Below are 16,580 nucleotides of genomic sequence, written 5' to 3'. Positions count from 1 at the left end.
CCCCGCTCTCGCCTCTGCACGGCGAAGGAGAGAGGACAGAAAGTCGACTGCAAGGATGGAAGACCGGACTGAACCGCTGCGGAAATTTGCTTTTTCCAAGGCACACGAGTCATGTGCAGAGAAAAGGGACGGGCAAGAAAGGGAAGGCGGCGGCCAATGAGCCGCCAAAGCAATGAATGGGAGGCATGTTTGAGACACCTTTGCGCGGTCAGAGGCAAGGCGGTCCATGGGCGGAGCTCCTCCTGCAAGGACCGAAGGGATGGGCGAGTTATCTATGGGGGGGGGGAGTTTCTCGCTCGCTTTGAGCCCCAGAGTCAGAAAGAGGATCGCCCCGCAAGGAGCAAAACAACCCACCGTCCCTCCGGGAAAAGAGGCCAGGAGCGAGTTCGGCAAACGAGACCCGGGGCAACTCGCTCCAAAGGTTTTGCCTGGGACGAGGAGGCTTTTGCCCGGCTCCCCCCCCCCAAGTCCTGCGCCCCTGAGTTCTTTGGCGTTTCCCCCCATTCATTGTTTTGTTGGGGGGTTTTAACAGCTGCAAAGATTTCCCCCTTTGGGAATATGGCAACCCTAATCTAGCCCCGTGTCAGGGACTAGACTGGAGGAGTGGGGTGGGAGGGTTTCCAGAAAACAGGCAAGACCAGGGCGAAACCTAAAGCAAAGCGGCAAAGAAGCCGGACCCTTATTTGCAAGCCAAACTGCTCCAGAGTGAAGAAACCTGCCTGGGTGGCAAGTTGCCCCAGGTCAGGGCTGGCAGCCCAGTGCGCCCCCTGCGCACCAGCACCCCAGACGCTACTCCTGGACTCCTCTACTTGCCACTGGCCTGCCCCCTTGCTTCCTTGGGGTGGTCCAGGGGCAAGTAGAGAAACCCACCCACACCTTGAAATTACAAAAGGTACCTGGCAGAGTTGTCCGTTACCTCCATTATTGTTCATCACGGTCTTATGGGTGAACATATCAGACGACACAGCGATTCTTCAAACAGCTCTTGTTTATTTACAGGCCAAAACAGAACTGAGATGAAGGGCTCAGTCAGCCTGCTTATATAGAGCTCCAGTACAACGTTACTGTAACAACTTTCTAAAACTATCCAATCACTGAACGTCACTTTCAATCCTTCATTTGCATAACTATCTACAGTATCCCCCTGCTGGCCCAGGGTGAGAACTTCAGTACATAACACTGGTGGTGCCTGCGATGGGGGGGGGGAGAGCTTGGACTGGCGGCGGCAATGTAAAAGCTGCCACACAGCACCGCAAAAGGAAGCTAGCCTTATACCAGAAGCTCCACTCTTGTCAAGAGCTGCACAGAAGGCTGGTGTTTTCCCATTTCAATGAGCTGAGCAACCGGATGATGAAACTGGGGGGGGGGGGGGAGAGACCAGCTGGGAAGAGGAGAAGAAACGTCACACACTGATGTTGGGTGGAAAGATATAAAAAAATAAAAAATTGTCCAGTAGCACTTTAGAGACCAACTAAGTTTGCTCTTGGCATAAGTTTTCGCCTGCATGCACACTTCCTGAGAGACGTCACTGTTGCACTGAAGTTGAGTGGCGTGATATAAATAGTCCTGCAAACAGCCAACAATGGACTGGAGCTGTTGCAATGAGAGGGAAACCCCAGAGTGGAAACACAATAACACTCTGCTGCCACTCTGCCCTCTGGCACTCTGCCTTCCAAGTTTCCTGCAACTCTCATTCAGAGGCACTGCTGGCTGCAGCCTCAGACTGAAGAGGCAGAGAGCACAGAGCTCTCTTGCCTAGTTGCCTAAACCCCTTTTAGTAGTAGTAATAATAATAATGTTTTATTTATACCCCACCCTCCCCGGCCAAGACCGGTCTCAGGGCGGCAAACACCGAATATTAATCCAGTAAAAAACATTCCAAACAAAACACCAAACAAACAGCTGATTAAGATTTAGAGGCATCACAGCCACATGCAAGAGGGAGCTCCGTAGTTTAATCTGCGCTGCGTCAAGAAGGATCGGGTTTTTTTAAAATATCTGTCCTTATTTTTTTTTCCACGTTCAACTTCACTGGCTGTGTCGTCACACACACACACACACACACACACCCCAGTTCTAGTGTCAGGAGAGAGGGAGGAAAACTTCTCTGCCCATATAACTTCACCAACTCCCCAAGGCGGCTAAGTCGGGAGAGCAAGACTCAAGGCAAAACGATTTCCTGCATTGCATGAAATGCATTCCATGAGCCTTTTCTCCGAAGTGCAAAAAATAAAATTCCTTCCAGTAGCACCTTAGACACCAACTGAGTTTGTTCTTGGTCTGAGCTTTCGTGTGCATGCACACTTCTTCAGATACACTGAGAGAGGAAGTCACCAGACCCTTATACAGAGAGAGTGTATCTGAAGAAGTGTGCATCCTAGCTGTCAACTTTTCCCTTTTCTTGCGAGGAATCCTATTAGGAGTAAGGGAACTTCCCTTGAGAAAAGCGAAACGTTGACAGCTTCGCTGGTCTCTAAGGTGCTACAGGAATCAGGAATCTATCTATCATCTATCTATCTATCTATCTATCTATCTATCTATCTATCTATCTATATCTAATCTATCCACCCAACATCAGTGTGTGACGTTCCCTGCAAACTTTCTTCGCGGCCGAGGCGCTACGATCTTACCTTTGCGGATCGGACATGCCCGCTCTGCACAGGAAAGGAGGGAGAGAGAGGAGAAAAAAGCGCAAGTGCAAGAATGGGAAACCCGGCGTGGTGTGCCGGAGCGAAAATTTGCTTTTCCAAGGCACATGACTCCTGTGCAGAGAAAAGGGACGGGCAAGAAAGGGAAGGCGGCGGCCAATGAGCTGCGCGTTTCTGCGGCTCCTGATCCGCCAAACCAATGGGAGGCACGTTTTGGAGACTGGAGGGGTGGCGAGATGGAGGAGGAAGGCAGGATTGCAGGACAAGGAAGAAACGCCTCAAGTCTGGAGCGGTGCGGAGATCTGCTTTTCCCCAGGACCCTGAGTCATGCCGGCTGGATTTGGCCCCAACGCGAGCATGTTTTGGAGATGGGCGGAGCTCCCCCTGCGAGGACCGGGGGGGGGGAGATATTTCTCGCGCGCCTGCGTCACCGAGTCAGAAAGGGGATCGCCCCGCATTGTGCAAAACGACCCCCCATCCCTCCGGAAAAAGAGACCCGGGGCAACTCGCCCCCAAAGTTCTGCCTGGGACGAGGCTCCCCACCCGCAGTCCTTTTCCGCATCCTGCGCCCCTGAGTTCTTTGGGGTTTCCCCCCATTCATTGTTTTGTTGGGGGGTTTTAACAGCTGCAAAGATTTCCCCCTTGGGGAACATGGCAACCCTAATCTAGTCCAAGCGCCTTGTAAAGGACTGGGGGGGGGTGGCGAGATGATGGAGGAGGAGGGGGGATGGCGGGGGGGCGCCCCTTCTCCCAGAGAAGAGGAAGGCAGGATTGAAGGAGGTCACGGCTCAGGGAAGGAAGGAAGGAAGGAATGGAAAAGAACCCCAAGTGCTCCCCGGCTGCTCTCCAGTCCTTGGGGGATTCCGGGACCCCCGCTAGGTCGGAGGGTTTCAAGGAAACAGGCAAGACCAGGGCGAAACCTAAAGCAAAGCGGCGAAGAAGCCGGACCTGTACTTGCAAGCCAAGCTGCCCCAGCAGGGTCCGCCCTCCTTGCAAAGAGACGAGTCAGACCCCTCCCCGCTTTTCTTGGGGCCCCATTTCCAGTGCCCCCCCTCCCACCATCACCAGAACGGGAGACGCAGCCCGGAGAGGGAGGGAGGGAAGGGGCCTTTCTTTGCCTCCGCCCTGGGCCAGATCCCGCCCCCCCCCAGCCCAGGAAGCAGAGCTGTCCACGTTTCCCTTTCCTGGCGAGGAATCCTACTGGGAATGAGGGGGTTTCCCTTTTGGCAGCTGGGCCGAGGAAGCCTTTGCACCGAGTTTGGCCCGCACTCGGGAATCCTCCTCCTTTCCAGCCTGGAGAAGGCGGCTCCTCTTGGATGCCTCGCTGCCCGGAGGGGTCGGGGAAGCCCAGCCACAGCTTCCGTTTCAGACCGGAAGCTTGTCTAGGGCAAAATCCCTCTGCACAAAATACTGAGGCGGTTTCTTCTCGCTCCTCCTTCTCCCCCTCTATGCTCGCTTCGCCTAGAAGGGAAGGAAGGGAGCGGACCGACGGGGCAAAGTGCGCATGCTCCGCCTTCCCGGGCAGAGCCGGTTACGACTGCGCAGGCGCGGGGCTCTCCGGCGGCGGAGGGTTGCCAACTGATCCGCCCAGCCTCGGCTCCTCTGCGCTCTCCCAGAAGCCGCCTTGTTTTCTTTTGCAGCCCATCGATTCAGAATTTGCCCGTGTGGTTTCCTGAAACGTTTCCCTGCAAGGCAGCTCAGTTGCAACAGGAAGAGACACGGCCATTAGAAAGAAAAACCCCAAAATAATAAATATATAGAATTCCCATGAGCAAAATCGATAGCCAGGCGTCATCAGCCACCCGGCAGAACTTCGTGGAGGCTCCACCAAGAACACTGAGTTCCGGCTGCCATAAAACCCCCTTTCAATAAAGGAGAGTGGCTTCTGCAAGCCCCTGTATTTACACATTCATGGAGCCTAAAAGCATAGCTGTCAACTTTCAGATTTGAAAATAAGGGATCAGCAGCCTCTCCTGTCCCGGGGACAGTCTACAGGATATCTAACAATGCGGGATAGCAGCGGGAAAGGGCGCTGGAATAAGGGAATTTCCCGCAAGAAAGGGGAGCTTGACAGCTATGCGTAAAAGCCCCTGGATCCAGTCAGTGCCCCGCCTAGTCAATTCCCAAGAAAGGAGGAATCGAGATAGACTGCCTCTGCACCTGGAGGTTCCATGAGGACGTCAGAAGAGCCTGGCTGCTGGATCAGGCCAAAGGGCAAGCCCAGCCTCCAGGCGGCCAACCAGCAACTGGCATACAGAGGCAAAGCACAGCCCCTGGCCATTGCTGCCTCTTGTGGCAGAAAGATCCACAAATCAGCTACGCCGGGTGTGAACAATGACTTCCTTGGATTTTTCCTGCAGGGATTTGTTTTGAATGTTGCTTTTAATGTGCCATTTTTATTGTAATTATCTCCGTCTTTTTAACAGAACATGCATTGATAGATGATGATGATGATGATTTATTATTTCTACCCCGCCCATCTGGCCAGGTTTCCCCAGCCACTCTAGGCGGCTTTCAACAGAAAATTAAAAACAGAATAAAACTTTAAACATTAAAAACTTCCCTAAAGAGGGCGGCCTTCAGATGTCTTCTAAAAGCCAGATAGTAGTTTATTTTCCTGACATCAGATGGGAGATAGATAGAGACATATATACAGTGGACACTCGGGTTGCGAACGTGATCCCTGCAGGAGGCACATTCGCAACCTGCAGTGCCGCGTCTGTGCATGCGTGGGTCGCAATTCGGCACTTCTCCGCACACACAAAGAGCGATTTAGCACTTCTGCGCATGCGCAAGCACTGAAACCCAGAACTAACCCGTTCCACACTTCTGGGTATGGTGCAGTGCGCAACCTGAAGCATCTGTAAGCCAAAGTGTGACTGTACATACATATACATACATAGTTTTAATTCTGTTAATGCTTGTTTTATTTTTATTTTCTGCCCCATATGTTTACAGCTGTGCTTATGTTATCTATAAGCTGCCCTGAGTCAGGGGAAAAGCAGGGTATATATTTAGTATTTTTTTTATTATTTCTTACCTTTGCACACTCCCTTCCACCTCTTCCTCCAGCCACACCTGGTTTCCTCTCCTGCTGCTGCTGCCCATCCTCCTCCTCTCCCTCTCCTGGGAAGCAGCTGCTGCCCCTTGCTGAAGCCACCAGAGGGTCCCTCCACCAGGGGGGCAGCTCCACAAGGGCCTCCCTGACTCCCGTTTCCCCCGCAGATGGTGAAACGGCTGAGTGAGCTGACGGGGTGCCGCCAGGTGGTGGACGTGGGCGCTGGCCAGGTAAGTAGGGAGGCCTCTGGGGTTCCTCTTCCTTTTCGGAGTCTCGCAAAGCCTGCTTTATTTACAGTCCCTTCTCCCCCCTTTCCCCCAGGGCCACCTCTCTCGCTTCCTGGCCTTCAGCCTGGGCCTCTCCGTCACCTCCATTGAGGGAGACCCCTGGCTGGTCACCCAGGCTGCCAAGTTCGACCAGGAGCTGGTGCAGGCACTGAGGAAAGAGGGGGCCAAGCGAGGAGGGCAGGTGAGGAGGCGGAACGTCAGGGGTGGGGAGGGGGTGTGGTGTGTTGCAGAGGGTCCTGGCTTCCTGAGGAGGGGGCGGGGGCCAGTCCCTCAGGTCCAACCCATGGCAGGCAGCTTCCCCAGGCACTTGGTGGATTCCCACATGGCAGGGGGTTGACTAGATGACTTTCAGGGGTCCCTTCCAGCTTCTGTGAGCCACACGCCCTCCACTTAATGCCCCCCCTGTTTCCTTCAACCTCTGTGGCTCCCCCGGCCAGAATCCCAGGAGCTGAGCCTTCTATGCCTCTCCCTTGAACGCAAGCTCAGCTGCGGTTCCTGCATTGCAAGGGGCTAGACTAGATGGCCCTTAGGGTCTCTTTCAACACTGCCGTTCTATCATTCTATGGCATGGGTAGGCAAACTAAGGCCCGGGGGCCGGATCCGGCCCAATCGCCTTCTAAATCCAGCCCGCAGACGGTCCGGGAATCAGTGTGTTTTTACATGAGTAGAATGTGTCCTTTTATTTAAAATGCATCTCTGGGTTATTTGTGGGGCATGGGAATTCATTCTTTTTTCTTCCCCCCCCCCCAAAAAAATATAGTCCGCCCCCCACAAGGTCTGAGGGACAGTGGACCGGCCCCTGCTGAAAAAGTTTGCTGACCCTTATTCTATGGCGTGGGGGGGGAGGGCTGTACATGAATGTATATTTAAGCGAGGGTTGTCAATGACTTTGACCAGCTTTCCTTATTTTGAAGTTGAACAGTGTGGCAGGGCCAGCTCCCTGATTAGGCAGAGTGGAGAAACTGCCACCCCGGTGCACCCACTGCTCACCAGATGTTCATGGACAGGAGGGGTGGGGGGAGGCACTCCTCTACTTGCCTCTGGGCTGCCCTCTTGCGCCTTCTCACCCTCTTTGGGGTGTTCCAGGGGCAAGTAGAGAAAGCCACCCACCCACCCCTGCGTCCCCCCCAGAAAAAAGCACTGGTTTAAACAATACCAGTCTCATGTTCGCAAAGACAACATTAAATATCTAGGCACATTAACACGAGACTTATCTAAATTAGTGTCATTAAACAACAACAAAATATACCATGAGGTATCAATAGACATAGACAGGTGAGAGCAGTGCTTTTATTAAGTGCTCTTTAAAGTCACACATACTGTAAAGAGCATTTCAAAAATCGAAGGAACAATAATTTAAGTTTCTAAACATGACAGAAAAGCATTTAAAAATCACCAAAGTGTACAGTACTGTACATACATTTTCTAAGACTCTGGGGGACCACTTGAAGAAGGTTCCTCTTCCACTCTTTGCTTCTTGCTGGAGAACCTGTCCATGGTCTGCTGCTTCATCCGCCTTTTCAGCACCTCCCTGAAAGGCGACATGAGCGTCGTATCCAAAGCGTTCCCAAGGTCACGTGCCAGGTCCTTGTCAGGGTGGTGCCGCTGTGCAAAATCATGCACCTCTTCCCACTTCTGGCAAATGTCCCTCAGTTCTTCGGAGGACAGCTGTTCCTCTTCCAGCAAGGCCTGCTCCTGCGCAGCCTCTGCCTGCAGTTCGACCAGCTCCTGGCTGGTCAGCTCGTGGTCGCCGGCCTCTGCAGCAGCAGTCTTCTTGGGCCCCATGGCAGCACAGCTCCTACCTTCGCAAACCCCCCCCCCAAAAAAAATTCAGTGCTTCACATCCAAAAAATTCAAAAGCACCAAACCTCCTAGAAAACACACAAGCTCCCAGATTCTTGCAAACCCCTCCCCAGCACCAAGTCCTTGAATTCCAAACACCCCAACCCAAAATCCAAAAACCCCCAAAAAAGTTTTAAAAGTTTAACTTACCAAATGGCTGCAAAAGAAGTTTTGGAAAAGCTTCAAAAATCACCAAAGTCTTCAAAAACAAAGTCTTCAAGCAATGCACGAAGCCGGAGGCGAAGCGCTCCAGCCAAATCTGAGTCCGTCAGTCAGGGATTGATTGGGCGGGAAGGGCGGGGTATTTTCTGAGGCGGCTTTTTGCCCCGAGTCAGAAAGGGAGCCCGGCGGACCAGCAACTTACTTCCGAAGTCCCGCCGGGGACGGAGAAGAGGCCTTTCTTCTTCGGGAAAGGCGCAGAGAGAGAGAGAGAAGAAGGGCCCAGGGAGCCGCATCTTGGGCGCAGGAAGCTCTTCCGGGTCAGGACGCAACCACTTCCGGAGCGAGGGAAAAGCCGCGACGGTACCTGCTTCTCTCCTTGGCCCGGCGGGCTTTCGAGCGGGGGGGGGGGAGGAGAGCGCAGGCTCCGCGGGGGGGGGCGCTACCCGCCAGGCTCACCACTCCGGGGCGGGGGGGGGGTCCGGGGAAGCGGGTCGCGCCCCCTGGAAAGGCCCCCCTCCCCCCCCGTCGCTCCGTGGGGACGCAGGACCATAGACATGGCGCGGGATAGAGCGGCCTCCTCTCCTCCCACAAAACCTCTTACTCTCCGGGTGCCCCGCCTGGAGGGAAGAAGGCCTTCCTCGGATCCGGGTCCTGAAGGGATCTCTTATTCAGGCTGCTTTGAATGTGCCGCTTTTTATTGGAATTACCTGTGTGTTTTTAAACAGAACATGCATTGATAGATGATGGTTATAATAATGAATGATAATAATGAATAATAATAATTTATTATTTCTACCCCACCCACCTGGCCAGGTTTCCCCAGCCACTCTGGGCGGCTCCCAACAGAACACTAAAAACAGAATAAAACTCCAAACATTGAAAACTTCCCTGAACAGGGCTGCCTTCAGTTGTCTTCTAGAAGTCAGATACAGTGGTACCTCGGGTTACGTTTGCTTCATGTTACCTTCTTTCAGGTTATGTCCCAGAAGTACCAGAAAGGGTTACTTCCGGGTTTCGCTGCTCACGCATGCGCAGAAGCGCAAAATGACATCACGCGCATGCGCAGAAGCGGCGAATCGCAACCTGCACATGCACAGACGCGCCGCTGCGGGTTGCGCTCTTTTCATGTTGCGAACGGGCCTCCGGAATGGATCCCATTCGCAACCAGAAGTACCACTATAGTTGTTTATTTTCTTGACATCTGGTGGGAGATAGATAGGGACATATATAATACATGTACAGTACATTAGGTCCAGTCGTGGCCGACTCTGGGGTTGCGGCGCTCATCTCATTTTACTGGCCGAGGGAGCCAGCATACAGCTTCCGGATCATGTGGCCAGCAGGACTAAGCCGCTTCTGGCGAATCAGAGCAGCGCACGGAAACGCTGTTTACCTTCCCGCCGGAGTGGTACCTATTTATCTCCTTACACTTTGACGTGCTTTTGAACTGCTAGGTTGGCAGGAGCAGGGACTGAACAACGGGAGCTCACCCCGTCATTGCAGGGATTCGAACCGCCGACCTTCTGATCGGCAAGTCCTAGGCTCTGTGGTTCAACCCACAGCGCCATACATGTACATACGTAGTTTTCATTCGATTAACACTTATTTGTGTTCGTTTTTGTCTTCCCAATATGTTTTCAGCTGCTCTTATGTTATCTGTAAGCTGCCCTGAGTCAGGGGAAGAGGCAGAGTACGCATTAATTATTATTACTATTACTATTTCCTGCTTTCCACCACTGCAGGGCACAACATCAATTAAGCCACAGTGAAATAACCGTTCCCCTCTTTCGCCTTCTCTTCTGCTGAGTCTCCTTGCCATGGTCGGCTTCGCCCTGGAAGCCCAGAAGCGCTTAGCGGCCGACATCACCCGCGTCCTCTCCCTCTACGGCTTCATTGCGGATGCCTACATCATTGTGAGTCAGCCCCCATCTCCACCGCTGTGGGGCAGAAAGGGATCTGGGGAAGGGTGGCACCCTGGCCTCCTCACTGGGATCCGCATGATGAGCAGGGTATGGGTCCTGGGCTTTTTCCTGAAGACTCTGGGAGGGGTTGGGATGCTCCCCGTTCCCGCACAACTCTTTGCAAGGCTGCAGGCACACCATACATTTAAAGAACCCTGGGAACTATAGTTTTCCCACATTGAACTACAGTTCCCAGCACTCTTAACAAACTGCATTTCCCAGGGGAGGAGGGCAAGAGGCACACAACTGTAACCCTGTTCCACCCGACCCCACCCTCTTTCTTCCTTGGTAGGAGTTTTTCACAGACAATCTGTGGGGCAGCCTCCCGCCGTCCTGGCAGGCCGCCCTGGCTGACCTCCAGCCCCCACAGCTGGCCACCCTCCTGCTGGAAAATGGATATGCCAGAGAGGAAGAAGCCAGGTAGGCTTCCTCGGAAATGGGTGCATTTGAACCCGCCTTGTATGAACGGAGGGCCAGAGGGAATCAGGGCTCCCATCGAAGCACTTTTCTCACGGTTTGAAAACACAGAGGCCGTGTTGTGAATTTAATTTTCTGTCCCTCCCCTGCCATTAAAGACGAATGAGAACGTGGGTGGTTTGGAGCCTCCACGTTCCCTGCCACCGCTTGTCTCCCTCCCTCGCCCCCCTCAGGTACAGCTCGGTCTGGCCACTCTCCCTGCTGGCCTTCAAAGCCTCTGCCGACACCTTGGCGTTCCCCAGGAGGCCCAGCGGCTGGGCTGGCAAGTCCAAGGAAGCCGGGAGGCCGGAAGAGTTCCGGGACAACCAGTGCCAGAGCTCCAGGCTCCTGCCGCTGTTCCGGAAACACGTCAAGCCCAAGAAGCAGCACGAGATCCGGCGGCTGGGGCAGGTACGGCTGAGCTGGGGAGGGAGGGCGGCTCAAGTCAGCGAGCCCAGCTGCGTGTCACCAAGGAGGCAAGAACTGCTACCCCTACTGCCAGGCCCAGCCCTGTTCTCACTAGTTCCGTTTACATCCTGCCCAGGGTGGCAAACACACCACTAACAGAAACCATTCTCAAAACAGGGCATTTGTTTTCTACCAAACAGGGATTTGGGGGTCACCAGGAACACACATCAGATGCCAAGCCTGGGTACAGACAAAGGCCTTTAAAAATTTTTTAAATCATTTAATCATTTTTTCGATACAAACAACAACTGCAAAAGAGACATACAACAAAAACCATAATAACAACACAATTTGACAATTCAGATTTGAATACACTGATATACCTTTGAATACACCTTTTAAACGATATTTTCCCACCTCTCTCTCCTCCCCCCATCTCCCACCATTATCCGCCTTATCGCTTAAATATTCTTTCCAGATTTCTTCATATTAATCCATTCTTAATTTGCGTCGACATGCAATTCGTTCATATGTAGCTATTCTGTCCATATTATCAGTCCGTGTTGAACTCACTCCTGATAGCCAATTACAAGGGAGGTGGGCACAACTCCTGAGGGAGGGCGTTCCACAAACAGGAAGCCATCACTGAAAAGGCCCTGCTATGAGTCAGTGCCAACCAGGCCCAGAATAAGACCTCCACAGCCTGTCAGAGGGTCCAAGCAAGGCATCTGCTTTGGGGGGGGGGGGCTGTTGCCAGAGCTGCTGCGGGTCACTGCAGGAACTACTGCTGTGCTTCTGATGCCCCCGTGGCCCTGCCCATCAGCATTTCCTTCACACACTCCCTTCCACCTCTTCCTCCAGCCACACCTGGTTTCCTCTCCTGCCGCTGCTGCCCATCCTCCTCCTCTCCCTCTCCTGGGAAGCAGCCGCTGCCCCTCGCAGAAGCCACCAGGGGCTCCCTCCACCTTCGCTCCCTGAGTGGGTCCGGGGGGGGGCAGCTCCACAGGGGCCTCCCTGACTCCCGTTTCCCCCGCAGATGGTGAAACGGCTGAGTGAGCTGACGGGGTGCCGCCAGGTGGTGGACGTGGGCGCTGGCCAGGTAAGTAGGGAGGGATGCAGGAGGCCTCTGGGGTTCCTCTTCCTTTTCGGAGTCTCGCAAAGCCTGCTTTATTTACAGTGTCTTCTCCCCCCTTTCCCCCAGGGCCACCTCTCTCGCTTCCTGGCCTTCGGCCTGGGCCTCTCCGTCACCGCCATCGAGGGAGACCCCCGGCTGGTCGCCCAGGCTGCCAAGTTCGACCAGGAGCTGGTGCAGGCACTGAGGAAAGAGGGGGCCAAGCGAGGAGGGCAGGTGAGGAGGCGGAACATCAGGGGTGAGGAGGGGGTGTGGTGTGTTGCAGAGGGTCCTGCCTCCCTGAGGAGGGGGCGGGGGCCAGTCCCTCAGGTCCAACCCATGGCAGGCAGCTTCCCCAGACACTTGGTGGATTCCCACATGGCGATGGGTTGACTAGATGACTCTGGGGGGTCCCTTCCAGCTTCTGTGAGCCACGCGCCCTCCACTTAATGCCCTCTCCTTTTTCTTCAACCTCCATGGCTCCCTCGGCCAGAATCCCAGGAGCTGAGCCTTCTAGGCCTCTCCCTTGAACACAAACTCAGCTGCGGTTCCTGCATTGCAGGGGGTTAAACTAGATGGCCCTTAGGGTCCCTTCCAACTGAAAATATCTGGTGGAACTCTTGTAGCTGACGATCAGAAGCAAGGAAGAGTATGTTCAGGAGAACAAAGAGGAGAGTACGTGCTGTTCCTCACATGTGGGCCTCGGACCCTTGTACCTACGGGACTGCGCCTCCTGGCATGCCCTGCAGAGGACTTTAAGGTCCACAAATGACAACACTTTGGAGGTCCCAAGTCGTAAGGTGGTTAGATTGGTCGCAACTAGGGCCAGGGCTTTTTCAGTACTGGCCCCGACGTGGTGGAACGCTCTGTCCCAAGAGACTAGGGCCCTGTGGGACTTGACATCTTTCCGCAGGGCCTGCAAGACAGAGCTGTTCCGCCTGGCCTTCGGTTTGGACTCGGTCTGACCCTGATGTCTTCCTTCCCCTTATGGTTTTGATGTATGGGCTACTACTAAAATGAGGCCGCTTTTTAAATTGCATTTTAACCTGTATTTTAAATTGTGTTGTTCCCCCCCCCCCCATTATGTTTCCATTATAATTTTACTGGTGTTAGCCACCCTGAGCCCGGCTTTGGCCAGGGAGGGCGGGGTATAAATAAAATTTATTATTATTATTTTTTATTATTATTATGTCCACCAGAGGGACCTTGAGGAGCTGGCCAAGGAGCCAATCCCTGCCCTGTGTGGAGTTGCTGCCAACGGGATGGAGCCTGTGGCCTCCCGCATGCAAAGCAGGCTCCGTCCCACTGAGCCACAGCCCTTCTTCCCAAATTAAAGTAGGACACTAGTCCTCATGGTTTATGAAAAAATGGTTGAAATAGGAACACACCTTGTTCAGAGCCATATACCTTTGTTCGGGGGGCTCACCGGGTTAGGGGGAGCCTGGCCCAAACCCATCCTAGTCCCCAGTCCTGGCCTCACACAGCTCCTCCCTGGTTCTCCTTCTGGGTGACACCAGTGTGGTGTAGTGGTTAAGAGTGGTGGACTCGTAATCTGGTGAACTGGGTTTGCGTCTCCACTCCTCCACATGCAGCTGCTGGGTGACCTTGGGCCAGTCACACTTCTCTGAAGTCTCTCAGCCTCACTCACCTCACAGAGTGTTTGTTGTGGGGAGGAAGGGAAAGGAGATTGTGAGCCGATTTGAGACTCCTTTGGGTAGTGATAAAGCGGGATATCAAATCCAATCTCCTCTTCTTCTTCCCTCTTCTCCTCCCCGCAGATACCCAATGGCATCTCTCTCCAGGGGCCGCGCCATGTGGCCGGCTGGGTGGATCCTGGGGCACCCTGGACCGAATTCTGGCAACTGCTGCAGCACCCGGAAGTGGGGGAGCATGGCCCTGCGATGGACAGAGGCAGCCTTGGTGGGTCCTTCTGGCCCAGAGAGACAGCAGGAGTGGATCCTGGGGGAGAGAACCTCCCGGGCCCCCTGGAATGTGGGGCTGGCAGCGCACCTATCTGCCACACCCCCAGGGGGCGCCAGCTGCTCCTGACGGGACTCCATGCCTGCGGTGACCTGAGCGTGGCCCTCCTGCGCCATTTCGCCCGCTGCCCCCACGTGGTGGGCATCACCTCCGTGGCCTGCTGCTACATGAAGCTCACCACGGCAGAGGCCCCCATCCCGCCAGGGCCTGGGCCCCCGCCCTGCCCCGCAGAGCCCGGCTACCCCCTGAGCGCCTGGGTCTCCGCCCTGCCCGGCCACCGGCTCTCCTACAAGGCCCGTGAGGGGGCCTGCCACGCCCTCGAGGACTACGCCCAGCGGCTCAAGGGCCAGAGCGCCGCCCTCAGGACCCACTGCTTCCGCGCAGCCTTGGAGACGGTGATCCGGGCTGCTGACCCGGCCAAGAAGCGCCTGGGGGTGCAGACCATCGCCAAGGCACATCAGCTCACCTTCAGCGAGTGAGTGAGCCCAGGGGGCGGCGAGTGCCAGGCCAGGCAGCTCCACTGGAGGGGGTTGGGATAGATGGCCTTTGGGGGTCCCACACAACTCTGGTTCCATGAGTCACTTAAAGCTGTGGCTCCAAATGTCCTCGAGGATTTTGGAGGTGGGGGTGGTAACAGCCCTGTGTGGATATGAGGTGGGGGCACAGCAAAGGTCAGCCCCAGAAACCAAGGCGCTTCCAATAAGCAGCCATGAACCTTATTAGCTGTGATTCCTGCAATGCTGGGGTTGGGCTGGATGACCTTTGGGAGGCCCTTTAAATAATATGATGTAATAATAATTTATTATTTCTACGTCGCCCATTTGTCTGGGTTTCCCCAGCCACTCTGGGCAGCTTCCAAGATTAAAAATACATACAGTGGTACCTCGGGTTACAGACGCTTCAGGTTACAGACTCCGCTAAACTAGAAATAGTACCTCAGGTTAAGAACTTTGCTTCAGGATGGGAACAGAAATTGTGCTCTGGAGGCGTGGCGGCAGCGGGAGGCCCCATTAGCTAAAGTGGTGCTTCAGGTTAAGAACAGTTTCAGGTTAAGCACGGACCTCCAGAACGACCATTATGTCCAGTCGTGACCGACTCTGGGGTTGCGGCGCTCATCTCACTTTACTGGCCGAGGGAGCCGGCGTACAGCTTCCGGGTCATGTGGCCAGCAGGACTAAGCCACTTCTGGCGAACCAGAGCAGCGCACGGAAATGCCGTTTACCTTCCCGCCGGAGCGGTACCTATTTATCTACTTGTACCTTGACGTGCTTTCAAACTGCTAGGTGGGCAGGAGCAGGGACCAAGCAACGGGAGCTCACCCCGTTGAAGGGCCGAACTTCTGATCGGCAAGTCCTAGGCTCTGTGGTTTAACCTACAGGGCCACTCGCGTCCCGTGGAAACCAAAAGGAACCCCCAAAATGGGGTAGAGGTGGGTGGGATTTCCCCAAGACCTTTTGCACTTCAGCCCAAGTGCAGGGGCTCAGCATGGCTCTCTCTCTGTCTCCGCCTCCAGATACGCCCGCTTGGGCCTGGAGAGGGTGGGGCTGGACCCTCGCACGAGGCTGGAGCCTGGCCCCTTGCAGGAGCTGCTAGCCCAGGAGGGGAAAGTGGTGGCCTTCTTCAGCCTGGCCCTCCTGCTGGCCCCCCTGGTGGAGACCCTGCTGCTTCTTGACAGGATGATCTTCCTGCAGGAAGAAGGTAAGTGAGGGGGGTTCCCCAGGCACAATTCCTGCGCTGCAGGGGGTGGGCCAGATGGCCTTTGGGGCTCCCTTCCAACTCTGCAATTCCACAAACGAGCACCAGAGGTGGACATCAACCCCGCAGGCCCAGTGGGAACTCCCTGCCCCACTGAGGAGGGAAGGGCCCTGCTCCAAGCAGCCTTCCCCACACCTGCCACCCCCCGAATGTTGCCCCAAGCACAGCCAGGACCCTCACTGGGCTCTCCTCCCCAAACAGGGTTTCACTGCCAGCTGCTCCCGCTCTTTGACCCCGCCTTCTCCCCCCGCAACCTGGTGCTGGTGGCGGCCAAGACCCCTCTGGGCTCTGCTCTCTCGGACGTGGCAGCGGAAGACTGAAGGGGACCGCTTGGCGATGTCTGGACCCACACACCCTGCCCCACACCGCAGGAAGCCAGAGAACAGGAATACCCAAGAGGGAAAAAGCAGGGTGTGGGCACTCTGGACACCTGGATTCAGCCACAAATGGAGGCTCCTGCTCCCTTCATCCCTGGCCAGGTAGGGGTCAGAGAGGGTGGAAGAGATCTGGAAAGGTTTTCCCCTTTCCATCCGTGCCATGGAGGCAAACAGGCTCCCAGAAGAGGCATGGAGATGTGAACAGCCTGACACCTTCCTTCTTGGCCCTCTCCTCAGTAAGGAAATGCAGAGGAAGGCCAAAGACCCTCACCCACCACCAAGTCCAGCTGAGGAACGGCCTCTCCCAGGACTTTAAGAGCGGCAGAAAGCAGCTGGGAAGGGAGGACTTCCGGAAATTCCAGTTACTCATAAATTTCATAAGTGGCTCGGCTGCTCATTTCCATCGTTTTCCATGTTTTTTCCATGCACTGTGGCCTTTTATGCATTGTAACTTTGCCGCTGTTTTTATTAATGTGTTGAACGTTTTTTAATTTATTAATATAACTGTTGAGAGCAGATTTTTGCTTATCTGATA

General features: G+C 54.7%; 2 protein-coding genes across 4 annotated transcripts; one reads left to right on the top strand and one right to left on the bottom strand.

Annotated features, from left to right (window-relative positions):
* Positions 1-5,363: 5,363 nt before the first annotated feature.
* On the top strand, positions 5,364-16,563 carry METTL25B (methyltransferase like 25B). 3 transcript variants are annotated; one of them, XM_081891606.1, is made up of 10 exons: positions 5,364-5,936; positions 6,028-6,174; positions 9,803-9,910; positions 10,251-10,378; positions 10,609-10,825; positions 11,859-11,921; positions 12,024-12,170; positions 13,712-14,388; positions 15,427-15,611; positions 15,870-16,563. In XM_081891606.1, exons 1-10 carry the CDS (start codon positions 5,874-5,876, stop codon positions 15,986-15,988), a joined length of 1,854 nt encoding a protein of 617 aa, XP_081747732.1. In that variant the 5' UTR covers positions 5,364-5,873; the 3' UTR covers positions 15,989-16,563. The 3 variants fall into 3 exon arrangements, with proteins under 3 accessions (XP_081747732.1, XP_081747731.1, XP_081747730.1); XM_081891605.1 differs by lacking the exons at positions 5,364-5,936; positions 6,028-6,174 and adding an exon at positions 8,485-8,681 and having other exon boundaries at positions 9,639-9,910; XM_081891604.1 differs by lacking the exons at positions 5,364-5,936; positions 6,028-6,174 and adding an exon at positions 8,485-8,743 and having other exon boundaries at positions 9,740-9,910.
* Positions 7,264-8,265, bottom strand: LOC309358683 (uncharacterized protein). Its single transcript, XM_081892068.1, has 2 exons — positions 8,200-8,265; positions 7,264-7,795 (listed from the first exon to the last, which is right to left on the bottom strand). Exon 2 carries the CDS (start codon positions 7,776-7,778, stop codon positions 7,419-7,421), a length of 360 nt encoding a protein of 119 aa, XP_081748194.1. The 5' UTR covers positions 7,779-7,795; positions 8,200-8,265; the 3' UTR covers positions 7,264-7,418.
* Positions 16,564-16,580: the final 17 nt, after the last annotated feature.

The sequence above is a fragment of the Podarcis melisellensis genome (assembly GCF_964234715.1).
Source record: "Podarcis melisellensis genome assembly, chromosome: 16".
NCBI classification, from domain to species: domain Eukaryota; kingdom Metazoa; phylum Chordata; class Lepidosauria; order Squamata; family Lacertidae; genus Podarcis; species Podarcis melisellensis.
The sequence above is the reverse complement of the archived record's forward strand: the minus strand, read 5'-3'. Positions and strand labels throughout refer to the sequence as shown.

What these genes read in the sequence shown, in the direction of transcription:
- METTL25B (XM_081891606.1), top strand. Translation starts at nt 5,874, where the DNA reads ATGGTGAAACGGCTGAGTGAGCTGACGGGGTGCCGCCAGGTGGTGGAC. An exon ending in AGATCCGGCGGCTGGGGCAG is followed by an intron (nt 10,826 to 11,858) that starts GTACGGCTGAGC and finishes TTTCCCCCGCAG; the next exon opens with ATGGTGAAACGGCTGAGTGA. An exon ending in GGGCCAAGCGAGGAGGGCAG is followed by an intron (nt 12,171 to 13,711) that starts GTGAGGAGGCGG and finishes TCCTCCCCGCAG; the next exon opens with ATACCCAATGGCATCTCTCT.
- LOC309358683 (XM_081892068.1), bottom strand. Translation starts at nt 7,778, where the DNA reads ATGGGGCCCAAGAAGACTGCTGCTGCAGAGGCCGGCGACCACGAGCTG.